A 17288-nucleotide genomic window follows, 5' to 3' on the forward strand; every position below is an offset into this window, starting at 1 on the left:
CTCTACAAATGACTCTCAAATTTTATTCGATCATTAGAAATGCATTTCCAAAGCACTGTAAATTATACATATATATATATAAAAAAAGAATTTGACCAAAATCGTGACCATGCCCCTTTAATCTAAAATAATCAAGATAAAACTATCATAGATCATCATCAGCTTAAACGCAATAAAAATATCAAATTTATAAGATCATATATTAGGTAATGCACTAAGCATAATTTCTAAATCCATACTTTTTGATAATAATTAAGTGATGTTTTCTGACACTATAATGATGATGCTTATTTATATTGAGGGCGCCAAGAATGTTTACGCTTTTGCTTCAGGGATATATAACATTAAAATAAACAAGTAATAACGACTTTGCAGTTATCATTTTCTGTCTGAACGGTCATAATCATTATTTTTTTAAAAAGTCGTTAACAAACATCTCGAAATATCAATGTCGAGCTAATAATCACATATTATAAAACATACAATTTTTTTGCTTACCCATTGTAGGGATCTGTGGTTAGAGACGCAGGTTGTTGCAGATCAGTGTATATTGTAGCACTGGTTTGGGCAATGATTGAGAAGGAACGTATACTAGACAAGGTAGGTTCTATCCACCCAAGAATATTTGCAATCCAGTCTAAACTCAAATCTGCGATTTAAAATATACACACAATAATATCTTTTAAACACTGATAAATAAATGTAAAAGAATTGTAAATTTTTGTAAAAATACATTATGTATGCAACTTTTGCCAAAAAGAGTGTTACCTTTTATAATTGTAGTGTAGTTAAACTATTGTGTATTTTATCTATTTGAGATCTCATATCAACGCTCGTTGCGAGCCAAGAATGGGGCAGATTACTTTCAAAAGTAACCGATTAAATTACAATTACTTTGAACTTTAAAAGTAATGAGTTACAAGTTGATTACATCTTATTTTAGAAGCAATCAATTACATTTGATGACTTTTAATCCCTTTTATCACGATTACTTTTGATTTCTTTAGATTACATTACCAGTAAAGGATTTTTTCCTCTTTTTTTCTTCGTTTTAATATTTAATGTTTAGGAAAAGAAGAATGAATATTTGACGAAAGAAATAATTTTGATATTGAGCTATCAATTTTTACAAGCTTTTTATTTTAAAGTATTTTTAATAACATTTTGTCTGTGTGTGTCCACAACCATTTGAGATGTTTTGTTTCTAACCATCTTTTTGAGTAGTGTAAATATCTCTGTGTTTCTACTTAAGACGAAAGAAAATTCATTTATCTATCAATTAGACACACTTTTTAATTATTTGAATTAAACCGATTGCATATAGTTGATTGTGTTGACATGTGTTGAACTTTGATTACCAATGGGTATATTTTTTACTACAATTAACACGATTGTTGACTAGGATTGCTTTGATATATCAGTGTTGTTTTAACGGAACCCTAGCTGACTTAAAGACACCTTGATTATCTTATGCAAAATCTCATATTTCATATCCATTCCTTACTGAAACCATATTTAAAGTTGAACTCTTTTCCCAACGATATCTCTTATGATTTATGATTTAAAGCATTTTCATTTTTCTATTGTTATCATAAGTGTAATAAAAAATTAAACACGTTACATGCCCTTTTTCAAAGTAACCGATTAAAGTACGATTACTTGTAATTAGAAAAATGGATGGTTAGTGAATACTGTTTATTACTCAGCAGCATGTAATTGATTACAGCTGATTACGATTACCCCATCTCTGTTCTGAGCATTGGCTATTTCAAATAACGTAAGCTATCTGCTTTGGACGCGATGCTCCGTATTAGCAACGGGCAACAAGTCAACATGTTGTATTGAGTTAGATTTTGATGATTAAGGTCGTAGTGTTATTTGGGACTATGGGATTGGATCTTTTATAAATTGAGATGTTGTTGTGTAAATGATGATGAGTTTTAAGGGCAACATGCTTCGTAAATACTAGTGAACTAGTGTTTAAACTTATTTATCGTTTTACTTACAGCTCATAAAGAGTTTCAAAGACAGAGGATACAATTCTTACTGGAATAATTATCATAGGCCGTTAACCACTCGACTGAGCTGCATTAATTATCTTTGTAAAACAAATTAATCTCTGCATTTTCTACATGTTTCATAACAATACGTGAGCCTCCGAACCGTATCCTAATACTCTTTGATGAACACATTTGTTACTGTATTTAGAAGTAATAAAACCAAAAGTAAGGAATTTCAGCCCTAAATGTTCACTCACGATCATCACGGGTGGGTAGAACTAATTAAAAGTGTCTGTTATAAGTAAACAGGTATATAAACTCGTGTTTAATGATGTTAGACATATTTTTTTTTAAATTGGAAATTTTTTATTTGGATTTAGAATTGGAGATCAGATATGTGCTGTGAGAATTGAGTTTGTAACTTTGTAAAATCTAAAAGTCTAATAGATACAATCACGCTATCAATAAAACTGTTTATAAGACTACTAATTATAACAGACTTTGAACACTGTACGTTATAACCACATGTCACTTAATTAGTGGTTTCAAAGTTTGGACTTCAAGGTGAATAAAAAGACGATCGTCTTACACTAACGTCTTTTTATACATTTGTTTTAAAACGTCACCGACAAAATCGGCCGACTAGAAAATTTGATAAAAATATCCATAACTGCAAAATGAATCTGAATTTTACTGATTTTTTTTATATTGATGTCAACAACATAGTTGACTTAATATCATAACAATATACGAGTTTCTGGAGGCGTGGCAGTCAAAAATGTAATGTGCGTTCATATTTCTATCTTGTTGGCTTATGATAAATGCATCAATATCCGTGGTTGAGGGAACTATAATGTGCGTAAAAGTGTGTGTCTAAAGGAAAAGGGGTTAAAATAGTCAAGAGTTATTACCTTTTACTGTGGCTGATGAAACTGAAGTTAAAGTTTTAGTTCTTAATGATATAATGTCGTGTTTCTTTAAGGATCTGCTCCCGCTATCCACAAAGTAGATGGTTTTTGTCTTTGTATCCACAGCAAATGTTTCAATATTAGTGACCGGAAGTTGAACTGAATGTAATACGCTTCTTTGACCATCGACAGAGTGTAATCTGTGCACAGCAAACATGGAGGCGTTGCTTACAATAAACATCCCATCCACTATATACGATCTATCTAAAAAGTAGTGACACTTCGAGTTTAACTTTAAATTGCAATCATATCTTATGTTTACTGGCTTCTTAAATAATATCTTAAACCAGAATTCAATTTAAGATGCATCCCATGTCACAGTTTACAAGGATTGAAATATTACCTGTGCAAGTTGAACCGTCGGAATTCAGTTCAAACCCATCGGAACAGAGACATTTGGGTCCTGCTTTTGTGTTAACACACATGTGATGACAATCCATGGTTAAACAAGGATCTATGAATACTAAAGATAGATATGGTATATTGTTTAATTTTATTTAAACAATATTTTATTATGTAAAAAGTATTACATAATAGGATTGGGCAGCAGGCAATCTGCCTATTTGAGCCCTCTCCTTTAACAGTCAATTTGACAAACATTGATGGTAAAATGTAACAATATAATAAAATTGAGAAAAACAAAGGAAAAATAAGTGGAATTAAGATGCTTGGTACCGGGTATTATTTATGTACAAAATGAAAAATAGTTGTAGAAAGCTAGCAGTTCAGCTATTTGAATGACACTGTGAATAATGCATTAAAACTTAAATCTTTTGGTAGCTAATACATAACCATGTACAATCTTAAATTGTATGTTGCAATCTTAATTGTATATTGTTTATTAAGTATATCGAAGTAATTTTCGGTATCTAGAACAAGCTATATCTCGAATAATTCGTTTTCTCTTTATTAATAATATTTTAAAAAAATCCTGATATCTCGAATACTGTAATCTTGAATAGCAGCTTAGAAAGGCCGAATCCCTAATTTTCCTGATTATCTCGAGGTAAAGTCATTTTTTCCGGTTGCTGAACATTGTGTCATTACTTCCCATTCTTTGAACTAGCGTTACTACAAACTTGTGCGATGTATGTTTATTAGGATTTCAGCTTGGGTGTTTTGTCTAATTTACTACCTATTCTAAAAACTTGGATTAAAACACAGCCATGATTAACGATATGTGCTAAGGACGTTGGATCCTACGATCAAAAGTCTTTTGTTTTTTTACTAAAGTATTTTTTAAAAAATGTATACGTACACACATAGAGTAACTGAAATTAAAAAAACCCGTTGGGATCTATATGCTTCTTTCGGTGTTACGGTGTATTCATTATAACCTTTTTGCATAAATCGCTTTTCCCTCTGGTAATTTTTCATTGGAATGAAACATGTCATCAAATACAATTTTATACTATTTAAAGTAAATAGAAATAAAATTAACATTAGAAAAAAATTGCAATTTCTTTACCTAATTGATATTTTAACCTGTTTCCACTGATAAAACGCTATTATTAGTCATTCTACGATTTAATATGCAACTAGATACGGCCTCGTTATGAGTAACGAGTAGTCCTTCCGTCCGATTTTTTTTTATAGTTTAAATGATACCATGAAATATCGATACAATTTCAAAATAACACCCCCCCCCCCCTCAAATTTTAAGATAAAGAATAAAAACCCTAATTACGTTAAGCATGGGCCTGACGATGACTTTTTCAAACCGATAATATAGAGATCAACAACTTTGATTTTATAATGCATAACAAAATATTTATCGTTTTCAAGTTATTTGTAATAGATTTACGAGTCTCTTGGTCCCTAATTAAAGGGACCTTTTTCTTGATTTTATTGCATATAACTTTTGATTCTCTACTACTTTTGTTCTATATGTCTTAACAAAATATCAACTGATAAAAAGATACTGATCAAAACATATGAACATTTTGATTCGAAATCTGTATCCCATTTTCGTGCCTAAGCGAGCTCCAAGGAATAGCGCCACTGGTGCAAAACAACTAAATAGTGCACAACTTCAAACCATGCTCTACCTATCCTGAAAATTCCAAAGTCATATCTCTAATAGTTTCTGAGATCAGCTCTGCACTAAATTGGTCGTAAAAAATTACAAAATCGACCGTAAATCCGGACCGGAAGTGAAGACGACAAAATTCAGATAAGGTCCCATCATCTATAAAAAAAATTGTTGAGATCGGATGAGTAGTTTTCGAGAAATCGCGTGCACAAAATTTGGAAAAAATAATAATAAACAGTACGAAAACAATAAGGTCTTCCGTTGGAAACGGAAGACCTTAATGAAATTATTTAAAAGTCTCAAACGTTTTCTCAAGTAATAATAGACTTGTCAGAAAAACCTTTTGAATTCAGAAAATAAAACCAAAAGGATAGGTCTCTAGTAGTTGTAGTAGTAGCGCCAGATTTTTTTCTTTGTTTTACCCATGTTATTTATTAGTCCCCTACCGGTTTCACCGGAGGGGACTATAGCTTTTCGTCTGCGTCCATCAGTCCGTCTGTCCGAAATTTGCTGAACAGCTTTAAAATGTCAAACTACAGATCAAGTCAACACTTTTGTAGCGTCCGGTTGACATTTTTTCGAGAAAGTTAATTTTTATGTTCTAATTTTTTTTAATGTTCTGGTTCGTTATTGGGCATGGTGTGTATTGAATAAAAGAGGAAAGTATGTAGTCAGAAATGATATCGTGCATTACTTGTACCATTCCTTTTCTTGCTTCTAACAAACAAATAAGTTCTCTAAAATAGTCTCAAATATTGTGTAAATTTAATCGATAGGGTTTTTGTAATATTACAATCGGGTTCGTTGTCGGGTTGGTCTGTTGATTCAGGGTACATAACACGGTAAGAAATACTATTTTGCATAACAGGGCATTGTTTTCACAAATTTTTACCAGCGAATACAGAATAGACTTGGTGAAATATATATATATATATATATATATTCTCATTGACCTGAAATCGCTTGGGTTTTTTTGGGGGTGTTTGGGGGAGATGAGTATTACCATGTTCCGATTTTATGGTCTCGGCATCATATGCATGAATCGTATACGGTTCCCCTGTGAAAATCTTTTCTTCGTACAACAAAGATTCGGATGTTAGATCAACTTTGTAGATTTTCTTAGCACCAAAGCTGACTAAATGCAGCATGCTCTGAAATAAGATTGGTAAAATAAAGTTTTAAAGAAGGCAAACTACCGTATGGCTTTTTAGTGTTAGTTATTACAGGTTCGCACTTTTTCATTTCCATAGTGAAGTTAGTTTATATTTCTAATGATGATAATTCTACATAAAGCGTATTCTGATTGGCCTATACAAAAATCAACAGATACGAATTTCACAGACTATTTATGTTATATAGCAAAAAGTTCAACAGCTTTTATTTGTATTGGTTTTATGCGTCTGTCTTCTATTTCGTTGAATTTCAGACGTTCAATGTATGCTGGTTCAAGTGTAAATCATAGATTGACCAAGTAATATATTTATTTCGTAGTTAATGTTTTGGTAGTGTGTAGTCCAATCATTACCTGGTGGTACGCTACGCCTGTCATTGACACCGTATTCATACGTCTGATGACTCTCCTGTTGGACCCGTCGTAATCACATCCCTCCAATGTCTGTCTGTTGTGATCTGCCCAGTACAGCTTGTCGTTGTCAGTATCCACGGTAAGGGAGACAACCCTTAATATGCCTCTATATACAATGACCACTCTGTCCTGTCCGTCAAAGGAGGCCCTCTCAATTCGCGAATTTTGACCATAATCGGAAAAGAACATCACTCTGTTAAAATAAAGAAAACACTATGAATAGTTTTTCAAAAAATATATGATTAGGTCAAGCCTCGTCTGTTTAAAATGATAAATTATAAAAGCAAAGTGGATCTTAAGCCATTAGAGTTCGAAATGTCGATATCAACTCACTTTTCACCTAGATAAAGAAAAAACGTGCTATTTCGCTATACAAATCTAGTCATATGATAAATATAGCACCAGAAAGTACTGTTAAGAGGCCAATGTTAACTTACACTTACAGTTGTAAAATGAGTCATTGCATACCTTTTTGAATTGTTAATTAAAGACTAAACTAAAGACTGAAGAATACAGGTTATTCACAGTTTGAATTAGAATTTTTTTTTATTATTATAATTTAGTATATCTGAAGGTTTGTATAATGATATCGTAAGTTATAGAATTTTATATTTAATGGAAAGAAAGATACTTCCCTGTGTTTTCTATTTCTATCTGAGCCCTGATATTTAAGTCTCTCGGTCTTAATATAAGCATAGTATAAATAGTGCCTGTTTGGATATTTAACAGTTGAAACCCCTAGGAAAACTTTAGTCAGCCGACGCGTTCACCTTTGAAAGTAATTGCTGGCTACCTATGTTTGACTTGCATGCAGTGAAGCCGGTTTTCAGGATTTTTTTGGTAAAAGTATTACTTTCATAGCAGGCCGGGTTAAATAGGTCAATATAAAATCAGCGCGTTTGTTTAAATCCGACAATTTCGATATGCTGTATATTTGATACGACTTTAACTTTAATTAATAAAATCATATCGTTTGTTAGCCAGTTTTAAAACTGGGCCTTTAATATTTTCTTTTCATTTTCCTCTACGTCCTCGTCAAATCTGAATCAAAGCAAATACTATGTACAATAATATAACCTTCTTCTCCTATTTATGACCATTTTGTTATCATAAAAGTTGATATGTTTAAGTTTTTTTCTTCGACAAGTAAACCCATGTTTGTTGACAAAGAAGCAGGCTAAAAATCACAAATAAACATCTTGTAATCTTAAAAAGTTTAAGCGCTTAATGGAAATTTAATCAATCAATTGGTAGATCTTTTGAAACATGTTTCATGCTTGCTTAGCATTAATAAAAACACTACATTAATCTCTTTATAGATGTTACTTAAGCTTTGGTATCTCACCAATAAAGTTGTAAAATTTACTTCAAAGGAACTTCCTTTATTTTCACAACAATTGTGTCGCAGATTTTAAAAAGTGAATACCTATCTCCAGGATCCAAAGCCAGTCCTTCGGGGTGATCCAAATCTGTGCGAATAACAACGTTATAGATCTCCGTCTTGGTGGTAAATATTGGTTTCATAGCGATCCAGTCGTACATGGAATCGCACCAATACAAATTACCCGTGATAAAGTCATAGGCTATTTGTTCAATTGCTGCGTATCTTCCTTTGTACGAAAGAAATAACTCGGTAGAACTACTAGTATTTAGCCAAATAGAAAAATCAAAAATGGTGTAAATGCCATTATTTATGGCTGTAAAAATAACCGATAACCTTGGATCGGATGCAATACTCGTGATTAGTGCTTCTGGTGGTTTTATTAATAAATCAAGAGCATTGAGGAAATCTGTAGACTCGTCAGGAATTTCTGGATATGTTTTAATTGCAGCACGGTTGTACATTCCTAGAATGATACCTTTCTCGTTTGAAAGACCTGAAAAAAATTTCTCAGACTGTGCAAACATAATCACTGAATATTTTTTTATCATCTGCTATTTCTTTGAATTATAGATGATCATAATTATTGCAAAAAATCAATTAGAGTTCTTGAATTCTTGTTTAAAAGAAACACACTTGCGTCAGAAAACAGGATTTGGTATCGTTACTATCTTGGAAGACAGCGGCATTCTTGATCTTGTGATATTTACCGAATTGGGTAACGTTACAGCCTCTTACTGAAGCTGAACAATGATATTCTATGATTGTTTTGACGCTATTTAAGTAGTTCCATGACTAAGATACTTTAACATTCGGACATTTTTTCCCATTACTTTTCAAGGAATTGTATCACCTCGTTTTGAAATAGTTATACATTGATACCAAATAGTTCTTGACGCTGTTTATTATAACCAAATGACTTTAAAACTGATTTTTTCCCAGCATATTCGTCTTGCCTTTAAAATTTACCTGAATAATTCGTGTTACGTTTGTGTTTCTTTATGATTATATCGTTTGTATTGCCCATTTCTTTGTCATACTATGTTACATTTTCGATTACATGTAGACTGAGTACTTACCTAATCTGTAAATCACGACTCCCTCAGTTCGGTGTATACATTTGGTGTTCACAAACCATATTGGGTCAATTTATTTTAGGGATGGCTATCGATTTCAAAATTGCTAATCGGTTAATCGCAATTTGTTCCGACCAATTAAACGGTAACTCATATCAAAATACGCTATTTTATGTCATTTTATTATTCATTTTTCTTTCACTGTCATTAATACCAAAAGATAACCGCAATAGGAATATTCTGTTTAAGGTATGATTAAATAACAACTTCTTTCAAAAGAAATATATTCATTATGTATTTATGTTTAAAAGCAAACATGCATATGTCATAATTTCGTCGTAGTTCAACTTATCAAACATATAAAGTGTTCTACAAAGGTCAATTAAAGTTTTCCTATGACAATTTTGACAAGTTCTATTTGAATTAATCATCTAACACTGAACTGAATAATTATGCCAGTGCCAAGGTGGCATTTTTACACCCGCTTAAGATGTAGTTTTGTAAAAATCCATATATACCCAACTGTCTATGGGGTATATAACCACTTTTGTTTCTAGTGTATCTAACCTAAAAGGTGAGATATTTGTCTTTCAAAATAAATATCCCGTAGAAAAAATATTCCATAGGACAATTAATTTTCTTACAGAAAATATTAAAAATCCTATAGAATTTTCTTTAAATCAGGAGGAAAGTTTTTGCTGCAAGAATTTTTTTCAGACAGGTAATTTTCCTATAGGAAATTTAGATATCCTCTCGGATTTTAACATCCTATTGAAGTTTTGCTCTAATGATATCGGAATTTTAATTCCTAAATAATTTTCTTTTATTCCGTTAGGAAATTTCAAATATCCTATAGGAAAAATGTTTTTCCTGTGGTAATGAATATTTTCCTAAGGGATTTTTAAAGGGTACATATTTCATCTGACAAGTGAGAAACACTTAAAACAAAGGTGGATATAGCCTCTTTCAGCAATTCAGCTTAGACGGATGCAAAAATGCCACCCTGGCACTGGCATAATTATCCGGCACAGTGCTATCTTTTCCGGTCGTAATAACATAGATGTGCCAAATAAAAACAAAACATACATTTGCTATATATGTAAATTAAATTTTCCCCCCAAAAATGTAAAAAAAAAAATAAAAAATGAACGTATTCGAAAATAACGGTAGTCACGGTACTCAACAGCAAATAATATGATTAAATAAACTATGGACAAGACAGGACATCGACATGTTGTTTAACAATCTTACAGTGTACACATTAACGCCTGAACATACTGATGCCCCCCAATGATCACAACCCCGGGCCCTAACTGCCTCCAAATTAACTTGATCAAACAAGATAAGATTATTTGCAAATGATACTATGATACTTCACTATTTGCTATTATTTGTGATGATGTTATACAACTTTATTAGTTACTAATGACCTGGACACAATATAAAAATGGTCCAGCATATTAACTGTACATTTTAATGTAAGAAAAACTGTAAATGGTGACTATACTAGACCAAATGTAAACTTTCCTGCAATCGGTTTGAAATGGTGAAATGATGAACATTAAAAAAGTCATGTACACTTCAGCTTGCATCTACAGTCTGATAGTAGTTGGTTCAATCATATCAGTGGTATTTATGAAAAAGCATGCAAAAGGTTGAATATATTAAAATTGCTCAAGCATACAATTGATAGAGAAACACCTGTAAAATATATTCGCTCTTATAATACCTATACTGAAATATTGTGATGTTGTATGGGGCAACTGTACCAAGTAAAGCTCTGAATTGTTTGAAAAGGTACCAACTGAAGCAGCCAGAATAATGACAGAACTGAGAGTTAACTCTCCTAAAAGTATCTTGATGCAGAATTTAAAAGTTCATTAACTTAATTCATTCTTATGTCAAAACTTTAAATACAAAAATACCCAAAGCTTGCAAACACTACAGTTTTGGCAATAGGGAAAAATATTATTTTTGTCGATTACGGAATAAAGCTAGTAATTTAAATGCTCACTCATTTCTTATTGAATAGAGACGATGGTCATAATGTGGATCGTAATATGAAGGGAATGTACATTATTTCACGAATGTCAAGTTCAATTCAATTCAAATTAGTTTCACCCAAACAGTCAACGTTTTTGGTAACAGAAACTATGGGGTTTTCTTATAACGCAAAATCAAAGACGAAACCCCCAGTGCCATTGGCTACATGACAAACAAGATTTAAATATCTGATTCGTTTGTCAAGTTTGAATAGTTCTGAACGTGGTTTATCAGAGACATAGATCAATGAATGAGTATTTTAAAATAACTGAAAGTACAAACAATTATAAGGACGAAAGATAGAAATCAAACAGATATTAAAAAAAAAAAAAAAAAACAACAAATAGAACGGTGCTAAGATGTCGGGGGTTTTTGTGGGTTTTTTTTTGTTTGGTTTTTTTTTGTGGAAATTATAAAATAAAATGTATCTGTCTAATATCTTATTTGAATCTTTCTGACCCTCCCCCCCCCCCCAATTAAAATTCCGATTGTCATAATTATTATAAACGAGGATAAGAATTTTACAATGCTTAGAATCTGGATAGTATGGTGGCATATCTCTGCCTGTTATTTCCAAGTTATTTTTCTATCAAATATGTCAACATGTGACATCCAAGAAAATTGCAATCAAATGAGAATTATTAAAAGACCCAAAAAATCTCAAATATCGCCCACAAGTGACATCAAATATTGCTAGATGCTACTTATTTTTATCGAAATACAACTTATTTATGTTAACATATAAGATAAATATGCTGACATACAACTTATTTATGTCGACATGCAACTTAGTTATGTTCACATGCTACTTATTTATGTCGAAATTCAACTTAGTTAAGTTCACATGCGAGATAAATATGTTCACATGCAACTTATAAATTGCATGTGAACATAACGGAGTTGCATGTCAACATAAATAAGTTGCATGTCAACATATTTATCTTCATTGTTTACATATTTAAGTCGCATGTCGGCATAAATAAGTTGCATGCCGACTAAAATAAGTTGCATATCAACATAAATATGTTGCATATCAACATAGCTACGATGCATGTCGACATAAATAAGTAGCTTCCAGCATCTTCGCTGTTACAAGTTGGCGATATTTGAGATTTTTTGAGATTTTTTATAATTTTTTGTTTACTGCAATTTTCTTGCATGTTAACATAGTTATGTTGCATATTGACATAACTATCTTGCATGTCAACATATTTATCTTGCATGTCGACATATTTGATAGAAAAATATCTTGCATACAAGGGGCAGAGATATTCCACCATAGGATATTTATATTAAGTATTTATAATTAAAGTGATAATCAGTTATAAAACTCTTAAACACGAAAGGGACCGAAATTGATTTATTACAGCACACGTAAAGAAAGAAAATTCACACGGTCACAAACAGATAGATTATATTGGCATGAGATACATGTAATAAATGATGGGTTAAACAGGGATTTTGTTTTTATATAAAGAATATCATTAGGCGTGACTTTGCTAATATATCTAGCACCTTCTAATATTATGACCACAAAATATGTCCCGATTCGTAGGAATTATTACCAATTGTCATATACCGTCGATTAAAGATTTTTTTTTAATTTTATTCGATTTTGGTGTTATTCTAGATCGGCACAACCATCTCCCACTAATCCGGACATCAGTTAAGTGTTTACAGATTAAAACAAACAACATTACATTGGGAAGGAAAATGTTATCCAACATTGCGAACATTGTCAAAAGTTCAAATTTATTGAGATACATATTCTCAATATATATATACAGTGTTATTTGTGTGATATTGATTCAAGCGTGATATTACGTGTAGATGAAGTCATGATAAGCAATTGCTAAGTCGCAACTCTTTCTGTTCCAATCGATTTAATGCATACTTGTATCGAATTCAAATGCATAATATATTGCTCTGTTGTTTGTTATTATTCTGACAAGTAAGCACATTTTATAACGGCTATTTAATATGTCAACGATATGCTATTTGTGTGCATATAAACAAACTTTGTTTATATGATACAATCGTTTTACAAAACATAGAGAAATGTTCAAGAAAAACAAAGATAAAATGTACAAGAGCACCTCTGACCATATACAGCTTTGTTGTAAAGTTTTAAGATACATGTATGTTATTGTCGTTATCATTGGAAATGAAAATAATATTTGATAGACACCGACTGATCATGTCCGACGACTTTGATGGTCGCTAAGACCCGACAATTTATGCTAGCTTTTTGTACAATTACATACGTAAATACAAACTTTCTATTCTATTTTGAAAGAAAAGTAAAGGCGGACAATGCCGTATAAAGTTGAACAAAGCGATGTGAAAAATAAACACTTACCAAAAGAAAAATGTTGTAATAAAAGCATAATTCCAAATATCGGCATTGAGTATATCATTTTGTTTCTTACAGTCAGGAATCTAAACCTTAAGAAATTTAAAAAAAGGAAACCCCGAGTTATGAGCTGCGTTTTAAAATAGAAATGTAATCGGTGCCAATAATTATATTAGTTTAAAATGCCCTGAGTTGGTTTTATGAATAGGGACTGATAGTAAGGGTGCACGTTTCTGTATTTCTTCGTTTAATGATATAAAAACAAGTCAATGGTGCCAGTAAGACAATATGATAAAAGTAGGTAGACGGAAGGTCACTGATACACAGCAAGTAGTTACCATGCATATGTAACTAATTAATTAAGTAATAAGTTACATAAGTAAATATATTGTTAGTAGAAGGCTTTAGCAGACGAACCAGTTAACACCGTATCAGTATAGTTACAGTTGTAAAGACGCTTAAATACGTATAAAACTGCTTTAATTTGAAAATGTCAAGTTCTACCATTTGATATTGTTTTACGACAGCAACATAAAACATATTCGTAAATCAGGAGCTAAAAGTGTGCATGTTGTGGCAAGAAATAGATTTCGGGATTGTAAGTTTAACTGCAAACTCTCGGAATGTTTTCTCTAACGTTTCCGGAGTTAAGCAGATCCAATAGTCGTTGTCATTTTTAAACTGCATTCATCTCATCAAAAGAAAAAATAAAGGAAAATACCCAAAATTAAAAAATATATATACATGGATATATACGCAAATTGAACCGTTAGGTCCCCCCCCCCCCCACCTCTTTAGTTTAAAAAATGCAACTCACTTTAAAGAGTAGTTTATTCTTGATAATTCTTTTATAGAATAATGCATTTATTAATAGCGAATGTTAAAGTCTTAATCTCCGAACCCCCGACCCCAGGCAAACACTATTTCACTTGGATCCAAATCCCCTGGAAAAAGTTTCTGGATCTGTGATTTGATAACCCTGATTAAAATTTTGTTCGGATATGTGTTATGCACAAGTACAAGTACACAACTCTACAGAGAAAAACAACCAAGGTTTGCTAATCAAGCATGTCTATACATTTAATTCTGTCTTGTTGATGGAATGGACCATAACAAATTAAAACAATGCGTTTTGAAATATACAGTCATGGAATGTAATTCTAAAGTTACTTGTTGTTAACACATTTGGCACTGAACAAAGCGGCACCCCATCCCATCTACCTTTGATCGTATTTAAAATAAACATTCTTCTATAAATGTTGCACACGTTTCACTCATTATCAAGTGTTTACTTAGGAAGAGAAGTTTTAAAAATGTTGAATTTTTTGGTATAAATTACATATAATGTTATAACATCCAAACGAATAGTTTATAATCATTTTGTGTACAAAAAAAGATATGCATTCATTGCTAAAGCCGGACTGATAATTTTTGTTAATATAAACATGTTTTAAATGAAAATATCCATGTGGGGATAAAGAAGGGAGATTAATAACTGTGTCTTGGTCCCAGTGATTGGCGAGGTCAAAACATAACACCAATCAAGTTTTTAGTCAAAGACACCATCTTCAAGTCTAAACTCGGCTTGCCCCTTACCAAATTGTATGTAAATATTTGAACAATTGTATTGTGACTTGTTAGTGTGTTTATATATGGAAACGTAGATGGGGAACGCATTTATTTACATCACAATTTCAGTAATAGCCTTAGTTGTTGACTTAAGAAACATTTAATGTTTCCCGCTATCAAAGAACATTGCTTTTTCATCAGTGATGTCCTCATCTAAGTTTGCTCAAAATTTACATTTTGATTTTTAGTCTATTTGTTATCATATGTCTTAGTTCACTGGCAATGCTCCGTGTTTTGGGAAATTTTTTTTTAGATATATATAATTACATGCACTGTGCTGTACTTTGATTTGACCCGCCACGCTTGGCTAGAGTGGCTGGTGCGACAATGGGCTTTAGTTAGGTAACGATTGGGGATGATTTTGGCCATATCAGCCAAGGCTTAGGACGCAATGCTCGCTAAATATCAATAGCATTGCAGGCTGGACTGGTGGCAAGGAATCGCTGGTTGTATGCGCTGATTGAATTAGGAAATTAACTAAACCTGTTCCATCGTGATGCCTGGGTTTTATCCTGTGTCGTGCCAGGCACTTTGTTTTTCTTTAAAGAATTACTAGTTTTGTAAATTTTGTCGAAAAGACTGAAAAACTTGCAAATGGCCAAACTGGTTTGGTTGTATTAAATAAAAATTTCAAAGGCTAAAGAGTATAAGGAAATGGATAACGCTAAAGCCAAGGCAGAGCCAATTTGGTACTGAAAATGCCTGAGCTTGGACAAGCTTACTGACCCTATGATGAATGGATAACCTTATATGTTTGTAACAGGTCGTGAAAAGTCAAGTCTCAACCGGGACTCGAGGCCAGGGCCTCTGGCGTACCGTGCCAGCGTTCTAACTACTGAGCATTTGAGACCCGATATATTGACTGATAGTCACACACCTGTTAACCCGGTGACATACTCCCCCTCTTGGTAGAAATTCGTCCTGGAATTTACGAGTAGAATTCTACCAGTTAAAGAAATGTTGTGAAACATGTTCCTATGGAGTGACCGTGGGATTTGCACGTTGGGTGCCAAATGAAGCAGGTGGTGAAAAGTCAAGTCTCAACCAGGACTCGAAGCCAGGGCCTCTGGCGTACCGTGCCAACGTTCTGACCACTGAGCTATTGATACCCGATATATTGACTGATAGTCACATACCTGTTAACCCGGTTAACCCGGTTAGATCCACACATAATAATTATCATTCAATAAGATATGATCGACGTTATAATTATATGTTCTATTCGGCTATGTGAACATGATAAATGATTACGATGTAGAATCCTTATGACGGTTGTCGTAACTGATTAGTGTCACTAGGATACGCTTCTATGGAATTTCAAATTTAGTATCTGAATGGAATATCTAGAATTTTAGATGTGAAAATTAGACTTCTGGATTAACTGACTGTTTTAAGTAGAAAGGTAATTTCATTTTTGTATTGTTTTATACAATTAAAAGAGGATTTTGAAAATAGCTATGCGAGTTTCTAGGTTTTAATTCATACTGATACGTCTGCTTTATTTTCACATAAGGTATCATAAATGTGACTTACACGGGATATACGTTATGCGTAAGTATTACAATACATGCATTGTATTTTACCCATTGTCTGAAGACCTAATTTTGAATTCTTATGAAGCAGATTTTATACAAAAACTTGTACGTGAAAAATATAAATCAATCGCTGTGTCCTTCAACTTAACATTCAGGTATATCGACGACGTATTATCAATTAACAATTGTTATTTCCATACTTACGTCGACTTGATATATCCCAGTGAACTTGAAATAAAAGATAACACAGAATCTGCGTCATCTGGTTCATATTTGGAGATTTTACTGGAAATGGACATTGATGGTAACCTAACAACAAAACTTTATGATAAACGCGATGACCTCAATTTTTCTATAGTCAACTTTCCTTACTTATGTAGCAATATACCTTCATCACCTACATATGGTGTTTTTGTCCATCAGTTAATTCGATACACAAGGGCATGCTCTTCGTATGAACAGTTTCTAAGGCGAGACAAGCTACTGACAAACAGTCTCGTTTGAAGTCATCTTTTCGTAAGTTCTATGGTCGATACAACACATATTATAAAACACAGTAGACTACTGTTTTAGTAATTTACATATAAATAGAGATTAACATGAAGCTGTCATTGTATAGTAAATAAAGTAAATCAAGACTCAATGCGTGCGCAAATAGTTGAATTAACCGGATGCCACATAAAGAC

General features: G+C 32.4%; 1 protein-coding gene across 6 annotated transcripts in view; it reads right to left on the minus strand.

Annotated features, from left to right (window-relative positions):
• Window positions 1–13599, minus strand: part of LOC105344512 (low-density lipoprotein receptor-related protein 6) — a 30255-nt gene extending 16656 nt beyond the window's left edge. For 2 of the 6 annotated variants that reach the window (XM_034461681.2, XM_034461678.2), the window contains exons 1-7: window positions 13445–13599; window positions 8012–8462; window positions 6526–6778; window positions 6004–6151; window positions 3312–3431; window positions 2912–3172; window positions 499–649 (exon numbers count right to left, since the gene is read on the minus strand). In XM_034461681.2, the coding sequence (XP_034317572.2) occupies window positions 499–649; window positions 2912–3172; window positions 3312–3431; window positions 6004–6151; window positions 6526–6778; window positions 8012–8462; window positions 13445–13502 (1442 nt within the window). In that variant the 5' untranslated portion in view covers window positions 13503–13599. The remainder of the gene's footprint in view (window positions 1–498; window positions 650–2911; window positions 3173–3311; window positions 3432–6003; window positions 6152–6525; window positions 6779–8011; window positions 8463–13444) is intronic. The other 4 variants (XM_034461682.2, XM_034461683.2, XM_034461679.2 and 1 more) reach the window with 4 other exon arrangements.
• Between the last annotated feature and the right edge of the window lie 3689 nt (window positions 13600–17288).

Source organism: Magallana gigas, chromosome 2 (genome assembly GCF_963853765.1).
Source record: "Magallana gigas chromosome 2, xbMagGiga1.1, whole genome shotgun sequence".
In the NCBI taxonomy this organism is placed as follows: domain Eukaryota; kingdom Metazoa; phylum Mollusca; class Bivalvia; order Ostreida; family Ostreidae; genus Magallana; species Magallana gigas.